This window comes from Apis cerana, linkage group LG1, assembly GCF_029169275.1.
Source record: "Apis cerana isolate GH-2021 linkage group LG1, AcerK_1.0, whole genome shotgun sequence".
Classification (NCBI taxonomy): domain Eukaryota; kingdom Metazoa; phylum Arthropoda; class Insecta; order Hymenoptera; family Apidae; genus Apis; species Apis cerana.
This window is the reverse complement of record NC_083852.1, coordinates 10,506,495-10,531,938: the sequence shown is the minus strand read 5'-3', so window position 1 is coordinate 10,531,938 and position 25,444 is coordinate 10,506,495. Positions and strand designations below refer to the sequence as shown.

At 27.0% G+C, this 25,444-nt stretch overlaps 1 protein-coding gene and 1 long non-coding RNA gene across 11 annotated transcripts in view; one reads left to right on the top strand and one right to left on the bottom strand.

Moving 5' to 3' along the window:
* Positions 1-189: 189 nt before the first annotated feature.
* Positions 190-25,444, top strand: part of LOC108001828 (carboxyl-terminal PDZ ligand of neuronal nitric oxide synthase protein-like) — a 31,172-nt gene continuing 5,917 nt past the window's right edge. For 2 of the 10 annotated variants that reach the window (XM_017063055.3, XM_017063056.3), the window contains exon 1: positions 20,844-23,262. In XM_017063055.3, coding sequence (XP_016918544.1) covers positions 23,229-23,262 — 34 coding nt within the window. In that variant the 5' untranslated portion in view covers positions 20,844-23,228. Of the gene's footprint in view, positions 1,113-1,513; positions 1,739-7,608; positions 7,757-12,539; positions 12,612-12,697; positions 12,788-13,524; positions 13,587-13,862; positions 13,972-20,843; positions 25,123-25,444 lie in introns of those variants that run through there. The other 8 variants (XM_062071078.1, XM_062071085.1, XM_062071072.1 and 5 more) reach the window with 8 other exon arrangements.
* Positions 2,727-22,163, bottom strand: LOC108001829 (uncharacterized). Its single transcript, XR_001766792.3, has 3 exons — positions 22,076-22,163; positions 3,624-3,699; positions 2,727-2,997 (listed from the first exon to the last, which is right to left on the bottom strand). It is a non-coding gene; the product is annotated as an uncharacterized LOC108001829 (long non-coding RNA).

Genomic DNA, 25,444 nt, shown 5'->3' with positions numbered 1-25,444 from the left:
ATTTTCAAAATTTTAGCAATTTATTATTTTTATAAATTGATTATTCGATATTATTATTCGATATTTAAGAATAAAAAATATTGACTTATTACATCAATATTATCGACAATATGTTTCCTTATTTTCTCAATAGATGTCATTGCTTTCTGATTACATTCCCGCTTCATGCTCGAGAGCAATACTTGAGCCAGCCGGTTTTCAGTGTGATGCCGGTTGCGTCGACAGTGGGGGAGTTTTGCACGATCCTCGGAGGGCTGTTCGTATCACGATTTCACACGGCGGGTATAATACATATTCAAAGCGCGCGCTTGTTTCTTGTGATCGAACAATGAGAGAACAGCGAAAAATGCAATTAAGAAATATTGCAAGTGTTGTGCAAAATTATAAAACGAAAATCATAAAATAGAACAAAGAATTGAAAAACATGGTGAGATAAACGTGGTCTATAAAGTGTATATTCAACGTTATTAAGAAACGGTGCAGAAATAGTGGTGCAATTCGAATGATTATGATTATATCCCTTCCTTATTATTTTGCACATTCCATTGGTGAAGTTATACGTTGTCGTTTCCTTTCTCTGAATAGTTCGAATTAGCACGCGGTCATCTCGGTTCGCGTACCAAAGAGGCTTACGAGTTCTCGCGTTCACCGTGAAAAGAACAACGACCAAAGGGAAAAAGAAAAGGAAAGGACGAAAGAAGAAAGAAGAAGAGAGTAAAGCCAATGGAGTTGGTAGTACATACATGCATGACGATCAAGTGGTCGCATTGCGTCGAATAAAATCGCGATATAAAGGTATTCCTGTAGAATATCTCGTGAGTTACATTAACCAAGTCATTCTGTCATCTGTTTCAAAGAAGAGAGAGGTCGGTGGCTCTGTGTATTAGTGTACAATCGCGCCATGGGGCATCAGTGTTGGTTCTTCACAAACGACGGGACCTGAATGTGTGCATATTTCTCCTGGCTGACTGGCCTGCCTTCCACCGTTAAGCTGCATTCACAAAGGAAGCCGATTTTTGGGCAAGGACCGTATCTCGGTCGTTCTTGCCAAGAGTACGAATCGAACCGGTTAATGAGGACTATCTGGCTTCGATCGTCCAATCAGCTAGCAGGTAAGATTTTTATTAATGAGAATATCGATATTCATTTACACACAAAACTAATTGATGAATTTTATCCGTTCTCCAAATAAAAAGCGAACAGAAAAGATTATTTTATTTTTAGTATTTATCTTCTAACTAAAATCCTCTTGTCATAATTTGATATCTTTTCATTTCAACAGTTTTCATAATTTAATTAAATTGTGAATAATGATTAATTATAAAAATTTCGAAAAATTTACTTGATTATTGATATTTTCAATATGCGTGAATTTAAATCCAAACATATAACGATTTCTTTCGAATGATTTAAATAATAATAGAATTTATATTTATACATCTTATAATAAAAATGATTGGCTTATACATATTTGGTTTTCTATTTTTTTTATTCGCGTGTGTTTTGTTTTCAGTTCTGCTTTCTGCGCCTTTCCAATAAGAAACATATATCGCGCTATAAATCATGAAAACCAATGGATTTCGCACTGAAATTAATGACTCGTGCGAAAGTAGCGGGATACATGCTCACAGGCCGTAAAACGCGTTCAATAGCACGTGGGGTGGCTAAATGAGATCCTCCACTTTGACTCAGTTTCCAATGGGTCCATAATCTACTTATCAAGCAATATTTATAAACAGTGAATATTAATTTATACGATATATGATTTTATCATAAAAGTAATTTTTCTATCAATTATGGTAAATTACCTTGTATCAAATAGTTCTAATTATTATTTTTTTCTATATAAAGTTGCATTTATTTTATTCAAATCAAAATACCTCCTCCCCATGTCAAAGAAATTTAATCTTAATTTATCTTTAGTAATATTGTTTTATGTAATTTTTTGTGATTATTTTGAAAAATTATTAAGAAATTTGTCGGTTTCATATGTATAAAGATTATACGCAAAGAATTGTACTTTCTTTTCAGAATTTACTCACAGTGGATGTCGCATTATAGCAAATCAGAGAGATGAAATTGTATGCGGTACGCGTTTTACCGTTCCATAGTTATTGCTGCCATAGGTAGACGCGAGTTGCAGCTATATGAACAGTCTCTTTGTTCAATCGCGCTTGTGTGAACGCTAGCTTAATTCAGGTGTGCACAAAGTTGCATCCTCCAACGATATTTGAACTCTCTGTTTCGTATAACTTATCTATTCCTTTAATTATTATCTCTTTCAAAGTTTTTATAATTTTTTTTGATATTAAGACATATTTAAGACATAATTAATTCTAAAAATTAATTTATGTATATATAAAGAAATTTAATCAAAAATAATTTATTAAAAATAAACGTGATAATATTACGAATCTATAACTTTTTTAGAATTATTTGTTCGAGCATTAAATAATCGTTCATGATAAATGTTTGCTATGATATGGAGAAAAAAGTAAACATTTAATGCAAATTTTATTTTCTTTGTAAATTTTATTTCAGATCTTCTGCAGAAGATATTTAAGTACTATGTTTGATGATTATGCATCTTTATATATTTATGATAACAGTTAAATAATAATAGATATCCTAAATTTATTTATTAGTTTTAATATTTAATATTTTAAATAGAAGATTGTTAATTAGTAAATGTTACAAAAATTTAAAAATTAATTAATATTCATTAATATTATTCATTTTTTTTTTTTATTTTCTTTTTAACTTTTCTATACAAAAATTAAGTATGTGTTTTATTTAAACAATCAAATTCGTAACAAATTCCAATGGTTTTCTTCTAAGAAATAAACTTAGACAGTCCTTTCCAAGAAATAGTTTCTAGTTGGAGATAATGTCAGAGAGTGTTACGGTTTCTTTTCTTTCGTCTGTAGATATTAGTGGTCTGTTAAAACGAATATAATAAAATTGCTTCCTATTCCAACGGGTTTCCTTAATTTGTTCCTGTAATTCATAAAATTTTGTTGTTAAAGATTTTTTGTTGAATAAATAAAACAGCTTTCAGAAAGTAGAGAATATTTTCTTTTATATTTCAGTATTCGATATTTATATATTTATTATTTATTATTTATATAAATTTCAATATATATATTAATATATATAAATTCAATATATATATTAATATATATATATCAATTCAAAACAATATATTAATATAATATTAATACAATGCGAAGAAAAAAATTAATTTCATTTAAATCTAACATTAGCATTTCTTAATACATATGCATATATTTATCCTTTATTTTCTTTCTCTGTTCCAATATTTACGTTTAATTAATAGAATAAAATAATTAATGTACTTTGATAAATTAACTTTTTCACTTTGTAAATTCGATATATATGTGTTCAAGTAGATAAATAATTCTACAGACACATGCATGTTTCTTTACTAATGGTATGGAAGAATATTTGGATAAAACCGTAGGTGCCATATGTAGCAAAATCACTAGATGGCCTTACGTGGTCTGTAAATTCGTTTATAAACGAACCCAGTCAACCGAATAATTCCAGTCGAAAAATAACCACGGTCTATCCTACTTATAAGATTCTATCGGTTTCTTCTTTACCTTTGCTCTCTTGCGTTTTGTTTTTTCCTCCTTCATTCCATCCCCATGGTTTCAAGGCTTTCTATAACGGATGTGACTATAAAATTATTATTAGAAAAATAAAATATTTAATGAAGAAAATTATTAAAGATAATTTATTTTTTTATTATGTATCAATTTTGATGTTTGAATGCTTTAAATTCTTATTTATTTTTATTTATATAATTTTCTGAGATAATTAAAAATGTAAATTGTTTTGAATTCTTTTTAATCTTTTGATTCCATATTTCAATCAGTATTTTTTATTTTGACACTTGCAAAATTTATGTATCTATTAAAAGTTATTAAAATGAGTCATTTTTAACGTGAATTCAATGAATTTTAATGAATATGTTTTTTCTTTCATTATGATATAACATTAATATTTGATAATATTGATACAATAAAATATATGTTTTTATTGCATTATATTATATTAGATGCATATGTTACATATACATACAGTGGAATTTTTATGTTTAGTATTAATCTGTTTCTGAAAAATATTGAATATCGGATTGGACAAATATTAAAATTAATTTTTTTTATAAAAATTAACAAAAAATGAATTAATTTTCAATTGAATCAATAAATAAATAAAAATTTATAATTTATTGGGGAGCAATGATTGCAGAAACACAAATAAAAAGAAATTTATTAATGATGAATATAAAGATTCCACTATATGTATATATATCTTTTTTATTATTTTCTTTGACTATTAACAATTTAAGTGCAACATGCTGCACGTGCCATGTAATTGGTCTAGAGGCAACGCAATCGAGCATGATTTTGTTCTCGCGAGGGGCTAATGGAATTACCGCCATGATAAAATCTTGGCAAGTGGACTGTACGATTGATACACTAGACTTCTTTAGACCTTTTCTCTCTTCTTTTTCTTTCTCGCTTACCTTGCGGAATCGTTTCTCCCCTCGAAGTTTTATTTCTCATAGTCTCACGCAAGAGATATTAGGATTTCTTCCAACCCTCCAACAAGTAATTTTTATGAGTCTGTATATCTTTTCGATGTACTTTGAGGTGTTCGTGTATAGCGAATAGTTTTCGAAGGGGTCGAGAATACGAGGGATATGATTAGGTTTATTAAAGATTTATTAAAGGAGAATATGAGAGATGATGTGTAAAATGCGATAAATTTTTAAATTTTCATTATTATCCGTCGTGAGTTGTAATCATGCACGCGATTTCGAGTGATTCAGAATCTATCTATTCTATGCGACTTAAATTTAACAAAAGAAAATTATATTTTTATATCGAAGTCATTTTTCTTCTTTTTCAAAAGATCTTTTTAATAAAGATATCGTTTTTTAAGATGTAGTTTCGTTAGATGTATTGTTAAGAAATTGAAAGAACGGGGATGGAAAAAAAAAGTTAACTTATTATATTTATGCAATTATATTGATTAAATTTTTAATCATATATTTTGTAATAATTTATCTAAAAAATGAAATTGATTAAAAATTAAAAATTATTGTAATACAAATCTAATATACAATATATAATTAAATAATTTAAATATAATTTAAAAAAATTAGTTTCTTTTATTTCAAAGATTTTCTAATGGTATAACATCGTAAAATTAATTTAGAGACGATATTTATTCAATTTTTCAATTTATTCAATTTTATCTTTTAAATTTTATTTTTATTCATTTTTCAAAAAATAATTTAATTCAAAATAATTCTTTATCAAATTTAAAAAATATGTGATGTTATTAAATTAATTAATCAGTATTTTAAGATATATTCAATTTACAATAATCCTGTATCATTTTTTTTATTAAAAAATTAAAATTATTATTATAATATAATAACATAATAAGTTTAGTTTCATTACAATTAATCATTTTCTAAATCTAGTATTACTGAAAGATACATATGTGCAAACAGAAAATCGAAAGAAAGCTTTCACGATAAAGGACAAGCCACCTGGCAATTCTTTGTCATGAATGAAAGGCAACCAATCAGAAGGAAACTCATGCTTCGACACAGGCATAGCAAATCGGCCTCGATGCTATCTTGAAGCTTCGAGCATATACTTTTTGTTCAGTCGAGTGCACAACTCGATCAAAAAACGTCAACCATAGCTCATATTCACAACTGACCTTGAACGTGCTTCATGCTACAGCATGTGGATGCGTAGGCTCTATCTATCATTCAATTCTTAAATTTTTTTTATTTTGAACAGAGCTTTAAATTATTTAAGAATGTATGTATATATATATATAAGTGTATACAATGTATATTTTCAATAACAGTTCAAATCAATAATTTGAGAAGAATAAATATGACAGAATATCGATTTACGACATTGAAGACGAATTTAGTTGTGATTTATTGTTAATAGATTATCTAGATTCATTTTGATTGATTGGATTTTAGGAGTTTGAAACAGAGAGAAATGTAATATAGTTTCATTGTACAACAAAATTTCTTAGAAAAGATAAATGCATATATCTGGATATATACAAATTGTTTCTAATTGATATTATTTACTCTAGATCTAAAAGAATGAGAACTAATAGTAATAAAAATACTATAAAAATAATAGATTTAAAAATATTAAAAGATCTGTTCTGTTTACAGATTGATATTATAGACTATTGATCTAAAAATTATGGTGTTATGAATATTTATTTATACTAATAGTAATAATAAGCAATAGAGAGATTTTTATTATTAAATGTTATTATCAATCAGATAATTGTAAATATTTTATAGTAAAAGAATTAAAGCAAAATATTTGAACTTGTGCAATGGTAATATATAGGAATGATAGTATGATAGTCTAGAGAAAAATGTTTCATCTATTTGAATATGTACATTAAAAGCTTCACTTTCTAGTCATCATAAATGTGAACACATTTTTAAAAAATTTTTTTTTTATAACTTGATAAATAAAATTGATAAATGAATATAATAAGAGCATATGAATTAAATGTTTAGCATACGACGATTTTTTAAAATTTTTTAAAAAATATTTATTTAATTATTCATATAATGACCAATTTTTGCTCTATTTTTTAGTAGCACTAATTTAATATAGTTTTTTTTGATGAAACACGACTTCAGCTGAATTATTTATAATTTAATTTAGAAAATTTATAATTGTCATCTGAGTTAATGATATTGATCTCTTTTGTAATTATTTTATTAACATAAAATTTTATTAATAATATAAATGTTTTCTTTAAATATCAAATTTTTAACATTTTCTTTCATATTATTATTGTACAATAAATTAGTTTTCGGATCTGAAATGATTTAACCATAATAAAATAAGAATAAAGGCATTAGGATAACCTATATTCTTTATCTCTTACTTCAATTTTATCGTCAATAGAATCACCTATATATCTCAGATATAAAATTTTTTCTCTTAAATAAAATGTCAGGAAGATTAATAGCTACATAAAGATCTTCCAACATTGATTTCCTGTCGAAACTTAGCTACACAATTTCCTTTCTGTTAGTCAGCAAGATGAAAACCTATGTCACGATGATTACAGATATTTCTATTTTAACAAATATGAATATAAATATTTAATAATTTCTATATATAAATTTGATACTTCGTAAAAAATAGAGAACAAAATAAAATGTCATTTTTTTTCTTGCTATAACATTTTAATAGAATTAAACAATCTATTGATATTAACTATTAATTTTAAGAGTTCAAATCAATATAAAGAAAATTGTTTCTAATTTTTCGTATAAGCAAACAAAATTTACAATATATAAAATTAACAAAACATTCTATAAATTTATATTTTTTTTAAAAAATATTCTTGTATTATTTTTTTTTATTGTTAATATATACACAAACGATAAAAATATTAAAAAAGAATAATATCTCTGGATGATTAAATGATTTAATTATTTATTTTTTCATTGAAAATTTTACAACTCAAGAATAATATTGAGTGATAATACGTAGACTAATGTTTCAGCTAGACTGGACGAGCATAATCGGATGAAGTTGGGCCAAGCATGCCCTCTAAGAAGCAATATAATCTCGTACATAATGACGAGTACGACACGAGGATACCACTGCACAGTGAAGAGGCATTCCACCGTGGAATTGTCTTCCATGCCAAGGTAATCATCGTTAAATACTTTCCAATTTTCTACGTCAACATTGCCTAAACGCGTGGCTGTTCTAGCCTTTCCCCATTTCTGATCGTTTCCAGGGAAACACGCAATACTAAAGCAACGGTCGTATTACGTGTACAACGTTTAATTGTGGGTTTCGATTATAGGTAACCCTAGGTGTCCATATTCTATCGATACTGGCATTGGTTGTTTTAATTTAAGAACTCGTTATATCGGGAAGGCTACTATAATGCGTCACGTATCTTAAAGTCCTTGTATCAAATATATATATATATAAATTTATTTTAAATTTGTAGCAAATTTATGATTTTTCTTTTTCATTTTTTTATCATCTACCAATATTTATGACTTGTTTAAACTTTTCGAAACAATGAATAGTCCAGTCATGCGCAAACAATTTTAAGTCATTTCCTGTACAATAATGCCTGAGAAAACGTAAAATGGAAAATGGAAAATGACTAAAGAGTTTCCTTATTTATTCAAAACCGGATTCTATTAAAACTTGTACAGAGGGACTCTCTCTAAAAAGCAATCAATCCAATCATAATATTATTAGAAAGAAAACGGTAAAAATGTGAAATATTTTTTGATATTGATATAATATTATGATCAAATGAATTGTAATTGTCTAATAGAAATGTTAAATATATAATATTCTTCGTAATTTAGATTTATGAAATCATATTTTAAGAGATAAAAGGAGAAAAAGTAATTAGAAATTAAAATGCATACTCCTCTGATTTTGCAATTTTGACAATTCTGAGCTCTTTTATTTTTACACTTCTATTATTATTTAACAAATATCTTAAAAATATTAACAATGTATTTTGATTAAAAATTTAATTTTCATTTTTTTTTCAATCCGAATTAATTCTAAGAATTAATAAAGAAAAGTTGTATTCTGATTTATATTTTCTGAAATTATTATAGTAAAGAATTTTTTATATCAATACAAACGTAATTTCTAAAGAAGAGGCGTGTCCTTTTCGAAATATACTTGCGATTGTTAATTAGTCGTAACATCAATGCAAGATAGTTATTTCGCAGGAAATGAGCATTAAAGCTTCGAAATACGATTGGCTAAGAAAAATTGAGCTGAGTTAAAATGAGAATGGAAATAGAAATTGTCTAACGGAACTTTGCATTATATTCTGTGATCATAATAGTATATACAAAGTAGAAAATTCTCTCTTTAATATTTATTTCAATCTTCATTAAAACACAGAGCAAATATTTCGATTTCTTTTAATTTAGATTGAAACAAATAAATTTGATTTTAGAATTTTTTTTTTGGATTTAGCTCGGAACAGAATAAATACATGCATTCCACAAGGGTGATTGAACTCTTATCTTCTTGTATTTTTCAATTGCACTACGAAATCTTTCATATTGATTCCTTTCCGGAAATATTTATAAAACGAGTGTTGCTCTAATTTGCATACGCAATTTAATTCGTTCAAACAGCTGCATAAAATCATTTCTAAGAAATATAAAATTTTTCTCATTCTACTATAAAAGCGATTTATTTTTTGAAAGGCATTTACGTGCATAGAATAACATATAATTTATGTATATAGTATATGATTGATATCGACAAATCGTTTAAATAATTGCCAGAGTTATATTTTTTTTAATTTCTAATTTCTAAAAGCGTAAGATCTTTTATTTTTTCAACATACTCTTTAAAAGTCACGTGACTTTCAACGCCGCGAATTTTGAATAATGATATTATAGATATAACCAATATAGATAATCGCTAATAGCGATCATTCATATAAAGGAAATATCACAAGTAAGCATCATAGTTCGTTTCGTTGCTACGAAACGTTAAAAATCAATATTCATTCATTTCTTTGAATATTATACCTGTTTATGAACCTGTATATTTCACGTATTATGATCGATGGAAAAAGTAAAGAAAGTTCTAGCCAACTTTCGATCGATCACTGCGTAGTGAATGCAACAATCGCGGCAACAACGCGACAAAACGGGTATTTTTGATCAGTAACACGACATCGCAATACGGAAAGAGAAACAGGACTGTGACGTCATTGTGCACGTGTTTATTTGAATCGTGCACGTTCGTTTCTCGGAAAGGTTAAAGCTTTCATGTTCATAAGCTCGTAAAGCAGCTTCGTAAAACGGTCACTTCGCAATGGAAACATCGCGGCTATTCGCGGTGTTCTCGAACTGTTCTCTTCCCCTTAACATTCGGTTTTACGCGTCGTGTTCCAGTACTGATTGCGCCCTCTACAATGCCGTATTATTTGAAGAGGAAGTCACATATCAGTAATTTAATTTGTTCAATTTTATTTTATTTGTTTATTATTTTATTTTCATCGAATTGAATTTAATGCAATGTTTTTCACGTCCATTAAAAAATATTCCATTAAGAAATAGTTCTTTCCTTATTTATAAAAAATCTCTTTTCTCTTCTTGTATGTTTTAATATAGGTTAAACATTTCAGACTTAACGCTGTTTTCTTGTATTTATTTTTTTTTTTAGATTAATCTCCGTTTTCTTAAATTTACTTCTGGATTTTTACTTTATTTCACATTTCAAATGATGAAAGATGCAATATCCTTCAAAGAAAGAAAATAAATTTTCTTTGATTTTTTAAATTTAAAATTCTTAGAAAATTAATAAATTAACAAATGAATTTCTTTTTCTTCCGTTCTCTAGATTTTTATATTTATAATAATATTCGTTTATATTTTTTTATATATATCTTCGTTTTTCTTTATATATATGTAATAATTTATATCAATTTTTTAAAATATATTTTTAGTTATTGATATATCTTGCTATATTTGTAATTTAATTTAGAGATTTTTTCTATGATGTTAACGAAAATTCGTTGTTGTGAATCGATATATATTTTGCATAGTCCTAGAGAAATTTTTCTTTGCCCTAGTAAATTCATAATAATTTTACAATTGTAACTATTTCGTTTCTTTTATATACGATAAAAAAATTCTAAATATCCAAGAGATTTGGTCACGCTTCAAATTGTATTTACATTTCTTTTATATTTTTAATATAAATATATCATTCTTGTATATAATAAATCATTATTTTTTTCTATATATATATATATATATATATTTATAATTTAATATAAGTTATTTTAAAAATAATTCTTTCTTAAAAATGTTTTTGCGTAATAATCCTTTTTCATGACGTAAAAATTATACATCATTCTTAATTAATATTATATAAATATTTATAGCTTTAGTCACCTATAGAATAAGAACAACACACCTTCGAACAGCTATTCTTTGGCGTATCTGTTAAAATATTTAAAACGAGACAGGAAAAGAGGGATAGCAGTCGATTGCATTACACTTTGCGATCGATCTCGAATTCGAGTAACTCGATCATTTCTTGCGCGATACGTGGGAGGTAACCACGTGTGCAAAACACGTGGTCAAACCATCGTTTTAATGGGGAAATTCTAAATACATGTATGCTATATATATATATACATATTATATATATTTTAGCTATGCATAGCGTTTGATTTATACTTATATCTTGTACAATCAATCTTTAAAGTTTTAAATAAAATTTTGCATAATTTTTTTTTAACAGAGTGATGGAATACTATGTTTCAAACATTTAAAATTTAATTGTTAATTAATTTAGAATGGCACAGAATTAAAAGAAAATGACAAAAGGAATTAAAATTTTGAATATGATTTCATCTTCTTAAAATAATATTTTGTCAAAAATGAAATATATAATCCATTGTGCTTAATTAGATAAATTTCTTGATACGAAAATATTTGTATCTCATTATATATAATATTCTCTTCTTTACATTACGATGAATGAAGAAATTTTTCCTTTAATTATTTTATTTACAAAACTTTTTACTGCTTTTGAAGTTGAAAAAATTTTTTGATCTTTTATTAGCATTTTGAAATCGTTAAAGAATCAAAGGAATTATCTATGTATGTCTTTCCTTTTAATTCCTGATAATTGCTTATTCATGTTTTGATATTCTGTCTTACTATCTATAAACGAGATACAGAATTCCCTTGATTTAGTTCAATAAATCACTGGCCGAATTCAAGCACGTCACTACATTTAGCAAACCTATTTCTGATTATCTGCTTTTGATCTTTAGCGGGCAATTTCTGACCGGCCAGTCGAACTATGTTGGTTGTTGGTGTTCCTGAAACAGTAGCAGAATTCATATGTTCCTTGTATTCATTCGATAAATCTTGTTTTCCATTATGATATTATGTTTATTTTAATAGTTTTATATATATATATATATAATAAAATATTTTTCATATTTTAATTCTCTATAATAAAATTCTATATTTTTAATTTTTGTAATTTATTTCAAAAATAATCTACAATTTCTATGTATCTCATAAAAAATATTAAATTTCATATGATTCTCTATATCGTCAACACTGAAATTTCTATTTAAATTATTGACTGTATTTTCTCCTGCATTATTCAACGAGATATACATATATACAATATGATAGAATATCTATACTATATAACGAACAACAAATTCCTAAAAATTCCCAGTTTACGTTTCGATAGAAGTCTGTATCAACAATTGGTTAATTTCTGCGCATACCCAGGTATTAATGCAATAAAGTAATGAAAAGAAAATCGTATAGGGATTAAGCAAGGTAATTCAAAATATGCCAGCCGGTATATATGGAAAAGGAACAAGTACGTAATCCATTCTCTCTCTCTCTTTCTCTCTCTCCAATTCTATTTCCTTTGTTCGTTTGCTCGTAGTTCATCGGCTCTATGGAGGTTCCTCGACCGACCAGCCGAGTGGAGATCGTGGCGGCGATGCGAAGAATCCGCGTGAGTTCGCATAATCTGTAATTAAACGTGCGGATGCCCTCGCGGGCCGGAATGGTTCGTTTATTTCAGCCTTATTCTGTCTCCAGTACGAGTTCAAGGCCAAAGGGATCAAAAAGAAGAAAGTGACGCTGGAGGTATCCGTGGACGGGTTGAAAGTCACTCTTCGAAAGAAGAAGGTAATTGTCGTGTACTACTTATCCGACTGGTTTGTTGGCTATGCGTGTCGTCACGATCTCAGTGAAAATTAGTTTTCTTTCTTTAAACGATTTTTAATTCTTCTTATTTTTCCTTCGATATTGATCTCTGTATATGAATATACGATATGTCGTATTACATTTGTCGATTATTATTATTTTCGAATTAATTCTCTTTTAAAATTTAATCCGTTAAGTTAAAGTTTAAAAGATAATGATTTTGAAAAAGAAGATTGCCACTTACGAGAATCACGTAATTTGAGCGTTGAATATAAAATATTAAAAAATTATCGTTAAAGAGATCAAGAAATTGTATTCACATATCAATTATTATATAACAATGGATCTCGATTCGTATATTCGTATATTCCTATATTTAGTCGTTCTATCCATTATCATTTTGCAAAAATGATACGTTCTAAAATGAAACATTGGAGAAGAAAAAAACGTGTTCGTGAATATTTTGGAAATGAGATGAGAGCCAAATTTAAAAATGAAATATTTATATTTTTCTTCTGTAATTCAACGTGTAATTTATCATTCTTCTGCCGTGAGCATTACGAATACTTTGTAAGCATTTTTAACATTTCTTTCTCAATGAAGTGTTATATTCTATGCGAGACACGCTATTCTAAGCTACAATTTCCTCATCCAAGATGATACGTCCATCCTACGTATCATGGGATTAATGAGTCGTTATTTGTCCTTTGTTTTCACAGAAGAAGCAACAGCAGTGGATGGACGAGAATAAGATATACCTGATGCACCATCCCATATATAGGTAAGCTGAATCGCTCGCTTCTCTCATGGGAACATCCTGCGTATTCTTGAATACGAGAACAAGTTTAGCTCCTTCCAATTACACAACTTCCGATTAATTCTTAATTGAATTACGTATAAATAATTTTTATAATTAAAAAAAAGAAATTTTTAACTTGTTACACCTCCATGCAATAATTTTGTTTTACATATTTTTTTTATTTGCTTTTTATTTTGGAATTTTAAGAAATTGGAAAAGAGTAAATTATGCAATTTATTTTTCTTTATTGTTTTACAGGATATTCTATGTCTCCCATGACAGCCATGACTTGAAAATTTTTAGTTACATTGCTCGGGACGGTAGCAGTAATACATTTAAATGCAACGTCTTCAAATCTAGCAAAAAGGTAAGTTTAGATTAAGCAATTTAAATACTTTATGCGATTACATTTTAGAAAATTTTGAATATTTATACGTGTATCTGTCATCAAATTTAAGAGACAAACAATGAAATGATACAAATTAATCAGAAACATGTGTAAAAATCTTCGTTAATTCTTCAAACTTTATTCTTCAAAATAAAATTTGAAGAAAATCTGTGTTCAAGTTAATTTTGTAACGATTCAAAACGAAAAATTTTAAATTTTGAAATATCAATTGGAGTTGAACTATCGTTTTACACAACGTGAATAGTCATCAAGTCATAATGTTATGTGGTACACGTGCAATCTGTGTGTCGCCTGGCATTTTATCAAGTCACGTTATTGTAATTCTATAAATAAACGAGCCATCCCTCTCGAGCTCTTTCATACGCGTATACACATACTTTTGCTCTACGACTTTTCTTCTACTTTTTCTTTCATCTTCCTTTTTCTGGCGTTTCAACTCCAGATAAAGAGCTTCCTCTTTCCGTCTTGTTCCACGTTTCTTTCTCTCGATACAGCTTCGAGCAATCATCATTTAGGTTTCTTCTGATAAATCTTCAAGGTAATTTAGGTGAATAAAGGATGTTACGTTATTTCTTTACCATACCTTAATGGATTTGGGCTTTCATAATAGACTTCCGAAGATTAAAGTTGTTGAATAGTCTCTTTAAAGGAAGTAGAATTTAAAGCGTCGAATGTAATTAAAATATCAAAGAAAGGTGGAGGAAATATAGATTACAAGTGTTTGTATAACAAGGAACTTGTAAAATATTGATACAATATTCTCTAGGTTGATAAAAAGATTTTCATATTTATAAAACTACTTGGATTTCCATGCACGTACTACGTCATTTAATTCTTCGAGGAATTTTTTTAAGATAATTTTAAAGATTCTCGAAGCATGTAATACAATAATAATCATCCAAATATTTTCTTCATCATTTGTAATAATTACAATTTTTAAAATTTTTCCAACCTTTTCCCAGTATGTAATATTTATTTTCTCAATATATTTTATCTAATATTTTACGAATCTTCTTTCTAAATCATTAAAACTTTTAACATTTTTCAACATCAAACTCTTCTGTACTGAACACGATTCGTTGCTTGTCAGAGCTATTATTGTCGTTTGGTCAAAGGGACGAGTAGAGTAGAGTAGAGGAGAGGTGAGGAGAGGAGAGGAGACGAAGTCGCAGAAGGGAGCAGAATGCACCTTCTCTCGGTCGAGATCATGGGCGCCCGGCTTTGGAAGATCGTGTGACGATAAAATTGCTGGTATAATGCTCCATCCACACTGGCTCGTTTACGGCATATGATAGGTATTACCGGTTTATTATAATAAACGTTGGTTCTGGCTCGTATAATTTTACGTTCACTTAGAATGGATCGCTACAATTAGGATAGGAAAATTATATAGTAAAATTATGTTGCATCTTCGTTATTTCGAATTTTCTTACGTGTATTTTTTCTATCGGTAGAATATTAAAATATTTCGTATTTAATTTTGAGTTCAACGTTGATAGGATTAGTATATCTAAAATCATTATAAGCAAGATTCATTGTTAAGGAATTCTGTTTTAGAAGTTTGAATTACAAAATTTAATTTCTTAAGGAAGAATTCTATATATTAAGAAATTACAATTTTGAAACAAAAAGAAAAAACTTTAATATTTTTTAAGTTCGATATTTTCAATAATTTATAAATGTGTTTCGAAACCGTTCTTGTTTCTTTTTAAGTGTAGAGATGAATATTTGATCGTGTACATAAATTGTGATATGGAAAATTCTAAAACATTTCGTACTGAAGTTTTCTTTTTTTTTTTCTACTCTTCGTCATCTTCTTCATCATCATTGTTTTATACGAGTCATATCGTTTATACGATACGTCTCTTTCTATCATAAACACATTAAAGATGAAACATTTCTACCTTCATATGTATTTCAGTATATAATATATTATTGTTCTTTTTCCATTTTTATTTGCATTTTTAAATAATTTTTTTTTTTTACTTTTTATTTATAATGAATTTTTGAAGCTTAGTAAGATTAAAATTCAGAAAAGCAAAAAATAAAAAAAAAGGAAATCAAATAAAAGAATGAAAAGAGAAATAAATCGTAGCAAGAAGAAAGGCGAGAACTATATATATATATATAAATATAAAATGATATTGCCGTATAAATTTTGTTGGAAACAAGTATTTGTTCAAATCGTCATCCGCTTTAATCTTAAAGAACGTCGTATATCTGAAAGTCAACAGAGCAAATTGATTTTGTCACTTTGTTCTTTACCTTATTTTCCTCGTGCATACAAACTGCAAGAAAGAAAATTGCAATATTATTTAAATCTTTCTTTCATCGCTTTTAAAACAAAATTGTCGAGAGAAGTTCGACAAATTGTAATCACAAAGTCTCGAAAATTATTCGAAGATCAAAGTCGAATCGTTTAAGTGCACTCGCAGGGAAAACAAGGAGAAGCTTGATTTCGAGGAAGAACAGCTGAAATTAGACAGGCTGTGTTGGTCAACGAACTGTAACGTCGAACCGCTATTGATTTCTTTATGGACAACAGTTGAATATTTCATTCGAATAAGAGGAAATTAATAAGATGAGAAATCGTTTGACACAAAGTAATCTCAGTTAATTGTTCTTGAATAAAAACTATTTGAATATTCGAATGAAAATTATGTTCTTCGGTTTTCAAATTTTATATTTTTATTTAATATTATATTATACAATATATATTTATAAAATATATTTTTGTAAGTGTTAAATAATTATATTATTATTTTAAGAAATAAAAATTCTCGTTTATATGAATGGATAATAACATGATTGAACGAAAATATAAAAAGTGATATAATAAAATAATATAATTTATAACGTTAACCGGATAATTTTTTAAAATAAATATCCAGTTAAATATTATAATTTTTTCAAAATTATTATATCGTGTCATTAAATAAGATTCGTCAATTGGTATGTTCTACGTCATACACGTTGTCAAGATGTTAATTTTAACTTATACAGCATTGGTTTACAGGAGCCCATCGGTAATAAGCCGTTTTAAAAATATTTCTCAGAGAAACTTCGGTATGATTCGTCGATCCCCGATGCTGCGTTTGCGCGTAAATTCTCGTCTGAAAATATTTTGAATACCAGTGGCGCGTAGTTTAAATTAAACTTTAAATAAAATTATTATTCCTGGTGAATTTGAATTATTCCAGATGATTTTCTTCTACCATTTTATCCAATTTTCACAGATATTTTCACCGATATTTTATTTAAATCAATTGATAGAATTTATTATATTTGAATAATATTTTGGACAATATGAACATTTATACTGTTAGTTAAAAGTACCTGGATAAATATGCTATGCTAGAATATACTTTAAATATGTCAGATAAATCAAGCTACGATTATTTTATTATTTAATTATTACTCTTCGAATTATTATTTCTTTGAAGTATATGCACAGAATATTCTGATATGATAAAATTATAAAATTATATCTGCGTATAACTTATTGAGTTAATATGCAATGAAAAATTATATATGCAATTACATTTTATGAATTTTATTTCAATAATGAACTAATAATTTAATCTAAAAATTGTAATTTAATTTTATTATAACTTATTAACCAACTTTATTAGATATTTATTTCATTTTTTGTTTGGTTTTTTTTTTTCGTTTCAAGCAGAAATTAAAATTTTATATGATTCGTAAATTTAAGAAATGGTAGTCTAGAAATAAAACAAACTGTACTGCTAGAATCATGTCGAAGAAATGTCTATGTACCATGTGCTAATGTTTAATGTTTCGTGAATATCATACTATAGTTCTTGAGAGAAAAGAGCTTTTTCTATTTTTCGAATGATTTTGAAAAATTTCATGGCAGATGAAACTTTTAAATATTCTTTCTCTGATTTTTTTTTGAAAACTTTTGAACAATCATTATTTATTTGATTTTTATTTTTAAAATTGCACGAAAGATGGAAAGATCTTAGAAAAAAATTAAAAAATAAGAATAATAGAAATAATAAAATAATATTTGTACATAATATCTATTCTTTTTCTTTTAAAACCTCCTGAAATAAATGGCCAGTCATTCCATCTCTTAATCCAGCATTGGATTTTTTAGAGCAAGGATAAAGAACTAAATAAAAAAATGATTCAATAATTAAGAAAATAATAAATAAAAATGTTATAATAACAAAAATAAAGTATATAAAAGATTCATATATTAATTTAAAATATTTCAAAAATTGCTGGACAAATTTACGATGAGTTTACGATCCTTATGCTAGTGAGAAAAATGTATATCAGATGTCGCCCCTGTTCCAAATAAAAATTTTATCGTACACGTAATCTCTTTTCTTTTTCTTTTTATTATATTTTCATCGTCACATTAGCACATAATAAATCATAATCGTTTCTTCTTTAATATGAGTTTTACGTTAATAATAAAACTTAATCTATCATTTATATGTATATTCCAACAACAGGAACAGATTAAAGAAATTTATTTAATTTTTTATAATCCAAAGTTTATGTATCGATAAATTCACAGATATATCTATAATTGTTATTTATTCAAAAAATATATCCATACATTAAAATTTTATTTCTCTACGATAAAATTACTCTTGTTATTCTATCTCTTTTTTTTTTTTATTCCAATGTGTAAATATAGATCAAATTCGTTACATAAACTTTGATGTAGCGATGTTTAAAGATATTTGGCCGTTCGTTAAAGTTCAAGGCTCGTTGTAAAACTTTACTGAACGGCGATTTGTCGTCTAGGAAATAAACAGGATTGAGATTTGGAAAAGTGATTCGGTACATAAGCTCTCGTTCGAGACGTTTTACTGCAGCTAAAAGTAAACAATTCCAAGAATGAATTAAGCTCTGTATACTTTTATCTTACATTGTAGAAGTAACTTTCTCGAATTACGACTGAAACTATTGTCAATTTCCTTCCCTGTGTTTCATGTAAGAAGTTTCTGGACGATTCTCAGATTTCCAAGACAAAATTAGATAAATTCAAACGTACGTTTATTTTATTATGGAAATAAAAAAAGAAAAAATCTATTTATTGGTAAAAAGATTTCTCTTGATATTTAGAAAAAAAATAATAAAAATTTTATAAAATGGAAATAATTTTTCAAAAATAGTCATGTTATTATTTATTAATTAATCTAAAAACTACTCCTAGCTTTTCGATTAGTAATATTAAGAAATTAACAACCTATAAATTGATTAAATTTTATCATAATTATACATCGAATAGAATAATTAGATAATAATTTGATGATTATCTATAAAAAATCATTTTTTAAAATGATATTTTACAAATAATTCAAAATCATTTTGGAGAGATAGAATAGATTTTAGGAAAATAGAAGTTTTTGCATTAAAACACTTCGTATATTAATACATTCTTTTCTGTGGAAAATAATAGATTGTAGGAGTCAAAACAAACACAAAATTTGTATAAATTTCGATTGAATTATTTATTAAGTTGTAAATAATTGAAGTTTGTTTTGATGAAACGATATATAGATAATAGAAAGAGATAGCTCTATCCTTTGTCTCGCCTCAAATTGTTTATATTTTAATAAATGAATCTTAATCGACGTTTTTATATTTCAATTTTTTGTTTGTTTGGCCTCTATAAATATATTGATCTTTCAAAAGTAATCCTTGTCACAAACGTAGCACGTCCTCTATTAACTATCTACAATTTTTTAAATGTTAAAATATTATTACAATCCATCATTATTCTGGAAAAATTATAAAAATTTTGAGATTTATATGTCGAAAAAACGAAAAGAACTTTTCCATTAACCTTTTCTTTCTAAATCATGGAGGAAAAATATAAAGTAAAAAAAAAAGGAGAAGAAAAAGTTATTCGATTTAAATAGATTCATAGTAATTAATCACTAAATTCACTTTTACACGTTTCTAGAATTAATGTGTTTTGTTATCGTCCATAAGGGAGGAAATACGAGAAGAGTAACGAGTAAAATCGCTCGACCGAATTACTCGCTCTAGTTGAAGGATGCTCGAAACGAGCACAGTGAAACGCAAATTTTAAGCGTTGCTTTTCCGTGTTGTAAAAGCTCATTTGCACTTCCCTTTTTTTTGTCTCTCATTTTCTATCTTTTCTTCTTTTTGCATTTTTTCATTGTTTCGACTCGGTTAATGACAGAACAGGAGGAGCAAAAGTTGGAAAAGAAACAGAGACTAGTTTAGCTGTTGAAAGAAATGCGCAGAACTTGGTCAACTGTGAAGAAAATTAATGCAACAAATTAATGTAAGTAGAAGAAGATACAGAAAATAACAAGATTTTAACATGTAATGAAATTATGATGCAAATGTGGTAACTGAAGAAGAATGAAAGTTATTAAAGAAGAGAGTTATGTAAGATTGTTAAGTATTTAAGAGAGGAAACAGAAAGAGGAAGTAGAAAGAGGAAGATTCTGATTGGTATTATAAAATTATAGATTAAAGTTTCTTAGTTGAAGAAAAAGAAAAATGAAGGGAGAAAACTGAAGAGGAATGCAGGAAGAATTGTTAAAGAGTAAATGAAAGGATAAAAGAATTTACAAACTGTAATAAAAATCTAATTATTATAACGAAACTAAATCAAAGTGATTAAAGATAATGAAGAAAAGAGAAATAATGAAAATCAATGAAGAGGAATTATGTGAGATTGTTAAGGAGTATCTAATAGAGGAAGGAAAAAGGTTACAGGAAGTATTAAGTTTTGTAATGAAGGATAAAATAATTAAAAAAAAAGAAGAACAGAAAGAAAAATGAGAAAAAGGAATGAAACACTATACCTGTGAGTTTATATATGTTTATATTTAAACCAATTTTACTTTTTGCGTAAAAGATTGATTTTGAAAAAACTGTTATTTAGAGAAAAGAATAGTAAAGAAAGTTATCTCTTTATCATTGCTATGCATGATTATTGAAATAGAATTGGAATTTTTCTGTTTAATATCAGTGTCTATATAAATTATTTGAATTGAATAATTAATTTGTAAAATAATAAGAAATTCTTTAAAAACTTTGAAAAAGATTTAATTTGAAGAAGATAATTAATTTTAATTGATATATAAAGTGTGAAATATGTATGTAATATGTATTAGAATGTATATGCAATAATTAGAAGTAAGATGAAGCCTGACGTAACATGATATTGATTGAATTTCTTTGTACATACAGAATAATTAAGGAATATAATGGCATACAATGTGCACAGTGTGTACATATTGTAGAAGCATGGATGAGAAAGGTTTAATGACTTTAATAGAGAAAGTATTTTATACAAGACGAAACTTATAAATATCATATATATTAATTTTTTCTTTCAAAAGAAAAATAATTCAAATATTATTATTAAAATTTTTTTTGTTAGATGAAAAAAAAAGAATCGTTTTATTAAAAAAATAGAAACAATTCCTATAACAGTGCAATTATTAATAATTATCGGATACAATAAATTTCCATCTATATATATATATGTACAAAATTATTAATAATGATTATTTGAATTCTATTTAATATAAATTGAATTTCTATCATCGAAACGTTAAATATTCTTTGATTTAAAAAAATATTATTATTACTTGTTTCCAAAATTTCTAATATTTAATCGTTATGCATCTTAGAAAAAGTATTTCCTCAAATCCTTTGATATAAACATGAATTATATTATGACTTAACATGATAATTGCATCGGTGAACTACGAACGTTTATGCAAAATAAAATTTTTACGAATACGATTAAAAAAAATAAAGCTTAAATATATAGATATGTCTTGCTCTCGTGATTTATACGTTCAAATTTTGCATAAGCATTCGCATCACAGCGTTTCAATTAAAGTACGCAGCAATAGATAGCAGTGGACTGCGATAAATACGTTAATAGTACTATAAAAGAATAGAGAAGAATGGAGATTCTCTCTGCAATGGACAGACACGGAAATGCCATTGAGCTGCACGAAAGCAAGAATATTAATGCGTTTATAAATAAACCAGAGGAAACAAGCCGGTGATGCGTGTGTGTACTTACTTCTCGTCGTCGCTATCGCTCGGCCGACGATCCACCAGAGGCACGCGCCTTAGTTCCGCTTCGCCTAGCCACCCGTGGGCCAGATACTGCTCGTTTTCGTGTATTTCGAGAACACACGGCCGCGCACGAGCCTCGTTCGAATATTTCTCGTTTTGGAACGCAAGACGGTGAATCAAATAAATGAAGATCTCAATTGATAGGGAGGATGAGCGAAGGATGATGGTTTAAGAGGGTAAAAGGAAGAAAATAGTGAGGAAGTGGGGGAGAGAGTGTAGAATGGAATAGTATTTGAGAAAAAGAAGGAAATAGAGAAGTGAGAATGGGATAGTAGTTTGTGAAATTGAATGGTAAAATTTGAAGATGTGGAGAATGAGATGTGAAAGTGATATGAAAGAGAGAGAGAAAAAGAAAGGAGGAATAAAAAGGATAAATGATTTGGAGAAAGGAATGAGGAATGGGAATGAAAATGGTGATTTGTAAAAGGGGAAGAAAAGAAAATAGAGAGTGGAAAGGAGAGATATATTTAACGGAAAATGTAATATATATTTCTCGTTGTAAGAATGAATATAAAAGTAGAAAGCTATGAGAATAAAATAGGAAAGTTATAGAAAAATTAATTCTTAAAAGAAACTAAAAGTAGAATAATAATTGAAAAAATTTTGAAAAATGAATAAAATTTAAAATTTAAAATTCAATTGATATATAATTTCATGAGAATATTGATTTCTATTGCAAAAATTGAAAAAGAATTGAAAAAGTTTAAAAGCATAAGAGAAAGTTTGTTAAAAGAAATTTATATTTGAAGAGGACTTGTGTTTGGAAAATAAAAAATTGGAAAGTGTTTTTATATGAGAATAAAAGTATCTTCAAAGAAGATACTAAAGAAATGTGTTAGCTAAAGGAAAAAGTGTTGAAACAGAAGTTGGAAGAATTTTAAATAAGATAGAGAAATAGAGAATATCTTGAGCAGAAATGATAAAAGTTTGATCAAAAAATGCTGAATTAAATTAACAACATGTCATGGAAAATCAAATGTAAAAAGATCAATTTTTAATAATTTTAACAAAATTTAAATAAAATTTCAAGTTTGAACGAATTAAAATCAAGAAACAATTTCAATAAAATGATCTGTTTAAAAAGTGTTTAGTGAGTGATGTGTATAAAATACGTCAAAAAAATAAAAATTGGTATTTTGTTTTATTCATTCGTTTTATTAATTCGTTTTTTAATTAAAATAATATGTAAATATTGAAATCATTAAAAATGATATAAAAATTATAAATTAGAACAAGATTAATCCGAAATGATTTTATTTTTTTCATTTATTTTATTTATCGATTTCAACGTTTAATAAACATTTTATTCTCTTTGCACTCTTATCCCGAAAATTAACGTCGATTATAAATATTTCAATTTTTCCTTTCTTTATTTCATAAATATATCCTTAAAAGTTAATATTTTACGTTAATGTTACTATAAATAATAATTATTATAAAAATCTTAATCGTGAAAACCGTAAATATTTATATATAAAGAAATTCCAGAAAATGAAGTTTTTAAAAGAAGCCTGGCTTTCTCACGATTTTGTTTCCGTTCGTTGAAATAATATATCGATCGAGGTAATTGGAGAATCGAAACTCGACGACTGATACTTTCACGGTTGCTTATTCAAACACTATTCAATATTTAATATTTTTGTCAAATTAAATAATTTAGAAATATAATTAAACTTTCTAATTTATCGATTTAATATCAAACACATTTTTTTTTCTTCTAAATTTTTATTTCTCGATTTAAAAGTGAAATTTGAAAGATCAAAAAATTTAGAAATTTGGCATAAACGCGGTAATTTATTTATTTTAAGCGTTTCCTATTTCATTTTATAGATCTTTTGAAGCGAAACAGATTTCGTAAGGAATCTGATGACAACTATATCCTTGAACTTATCGATAAAATTACCATACGTTATCATAATTAACTCTGAAATAAAACGAAATAAAAATTTATTAAAATATTTTTTTAATAAATGCGTAACTATCATCAATTTATTATCAAGATAACATAATTTCTTAAATTAGTTAGAAATTAATTATAAAATAATCTTGAAAAAAAAAAAAATCTTGAAGAAAAAAGTAATATAAAGGAAAAAATAATGATGTATGTCAGATAATTATAACACGAGTTCTTTTTTTTTAACATGATCGCTTACGCCTGATAGAAAGGAACGCGTATTATCAAGTCGTCACTTAATCACTGACGAGAGTATATTTACTTGTGTTACGCACGCTTCTCTAATCAAAGCGACGCACTCGTTCGAGGTTATCACTAATGGCCGTCATGTGGGGTCAAGTTCGAGATATATGAATGAGAGAGAATGGATTTTACCGGCATGCTAGTAAATTAAAATCATTGATCGAGTTATACTTTCTGAAGAGCGATGTCTATAAAAATATCTTTAAAATGTACTTACATACACACATACATGCCCCTTACTGCTAATAATTTTATCTTTTTCGTTATAAATTTACAATAAAATACGAAAGATTATTTAAAAAAAAAAAAAATTCGCGATACCTGTAACGAAAGATGAATAATATTCCTCGATTATAATAAAAAAGATTGCCGTTGAAGAGCGAAAGAAATATATTGCAATATATTTATTTCCAATATATCCCTTGCGTGTTTTCAAAACAAATAAAAAAATTGAGAAAAATAAGAAAAGTTATAAAAGAGAATACACAAATAAATTATACTTCGTTGAACAATTATTTCGAAATAACCATTGCAACCCAGGCACGAAAAGAAATCTCGAAATGTCTCGAAGATTTACAGATTCGAGATTAATTCCTCGAATGAAACGAGAGTGCGTTGCGAGCGCTGCTGCGTCGTCGATCGTATACACGTTACAGAGCAAATAAACTCTCGTGTAGCTCTGTTAACGACGCGGGTTTGTAATAGTTTCTAAAGCAAGAGCAAGATTTATCGGGGAGTTTGCCAGTTGTCTGGTCCATACCGGTCGGCGCTTGTTTATAAATGGAATCGTCCGGGTATGCTACACACGTAAATATCGATTCTTTAGCGGCGCTTTTGTATTCGAAATAAATTTTGCTAGATCGTTTATTGTTATCTACGAGATGTGATTCAAGTTATTTCGCGCATAAGAATTAGACACTTTCGAGAACAATAAAGATGATTGGTTGATTGGACGGAATTTACAAAATTGGAAACAAAGCTTTCTACTACTACAGCTATTACGTAGGGAAGTGAGAATAAAGTTGCTGTCTAACATGAAGGAAAAATGAACGTAGAATTTTTATTAGATTGCTCTTTGTTTGTGATTTGAATAATAATAAAGTCGATATTTGAATT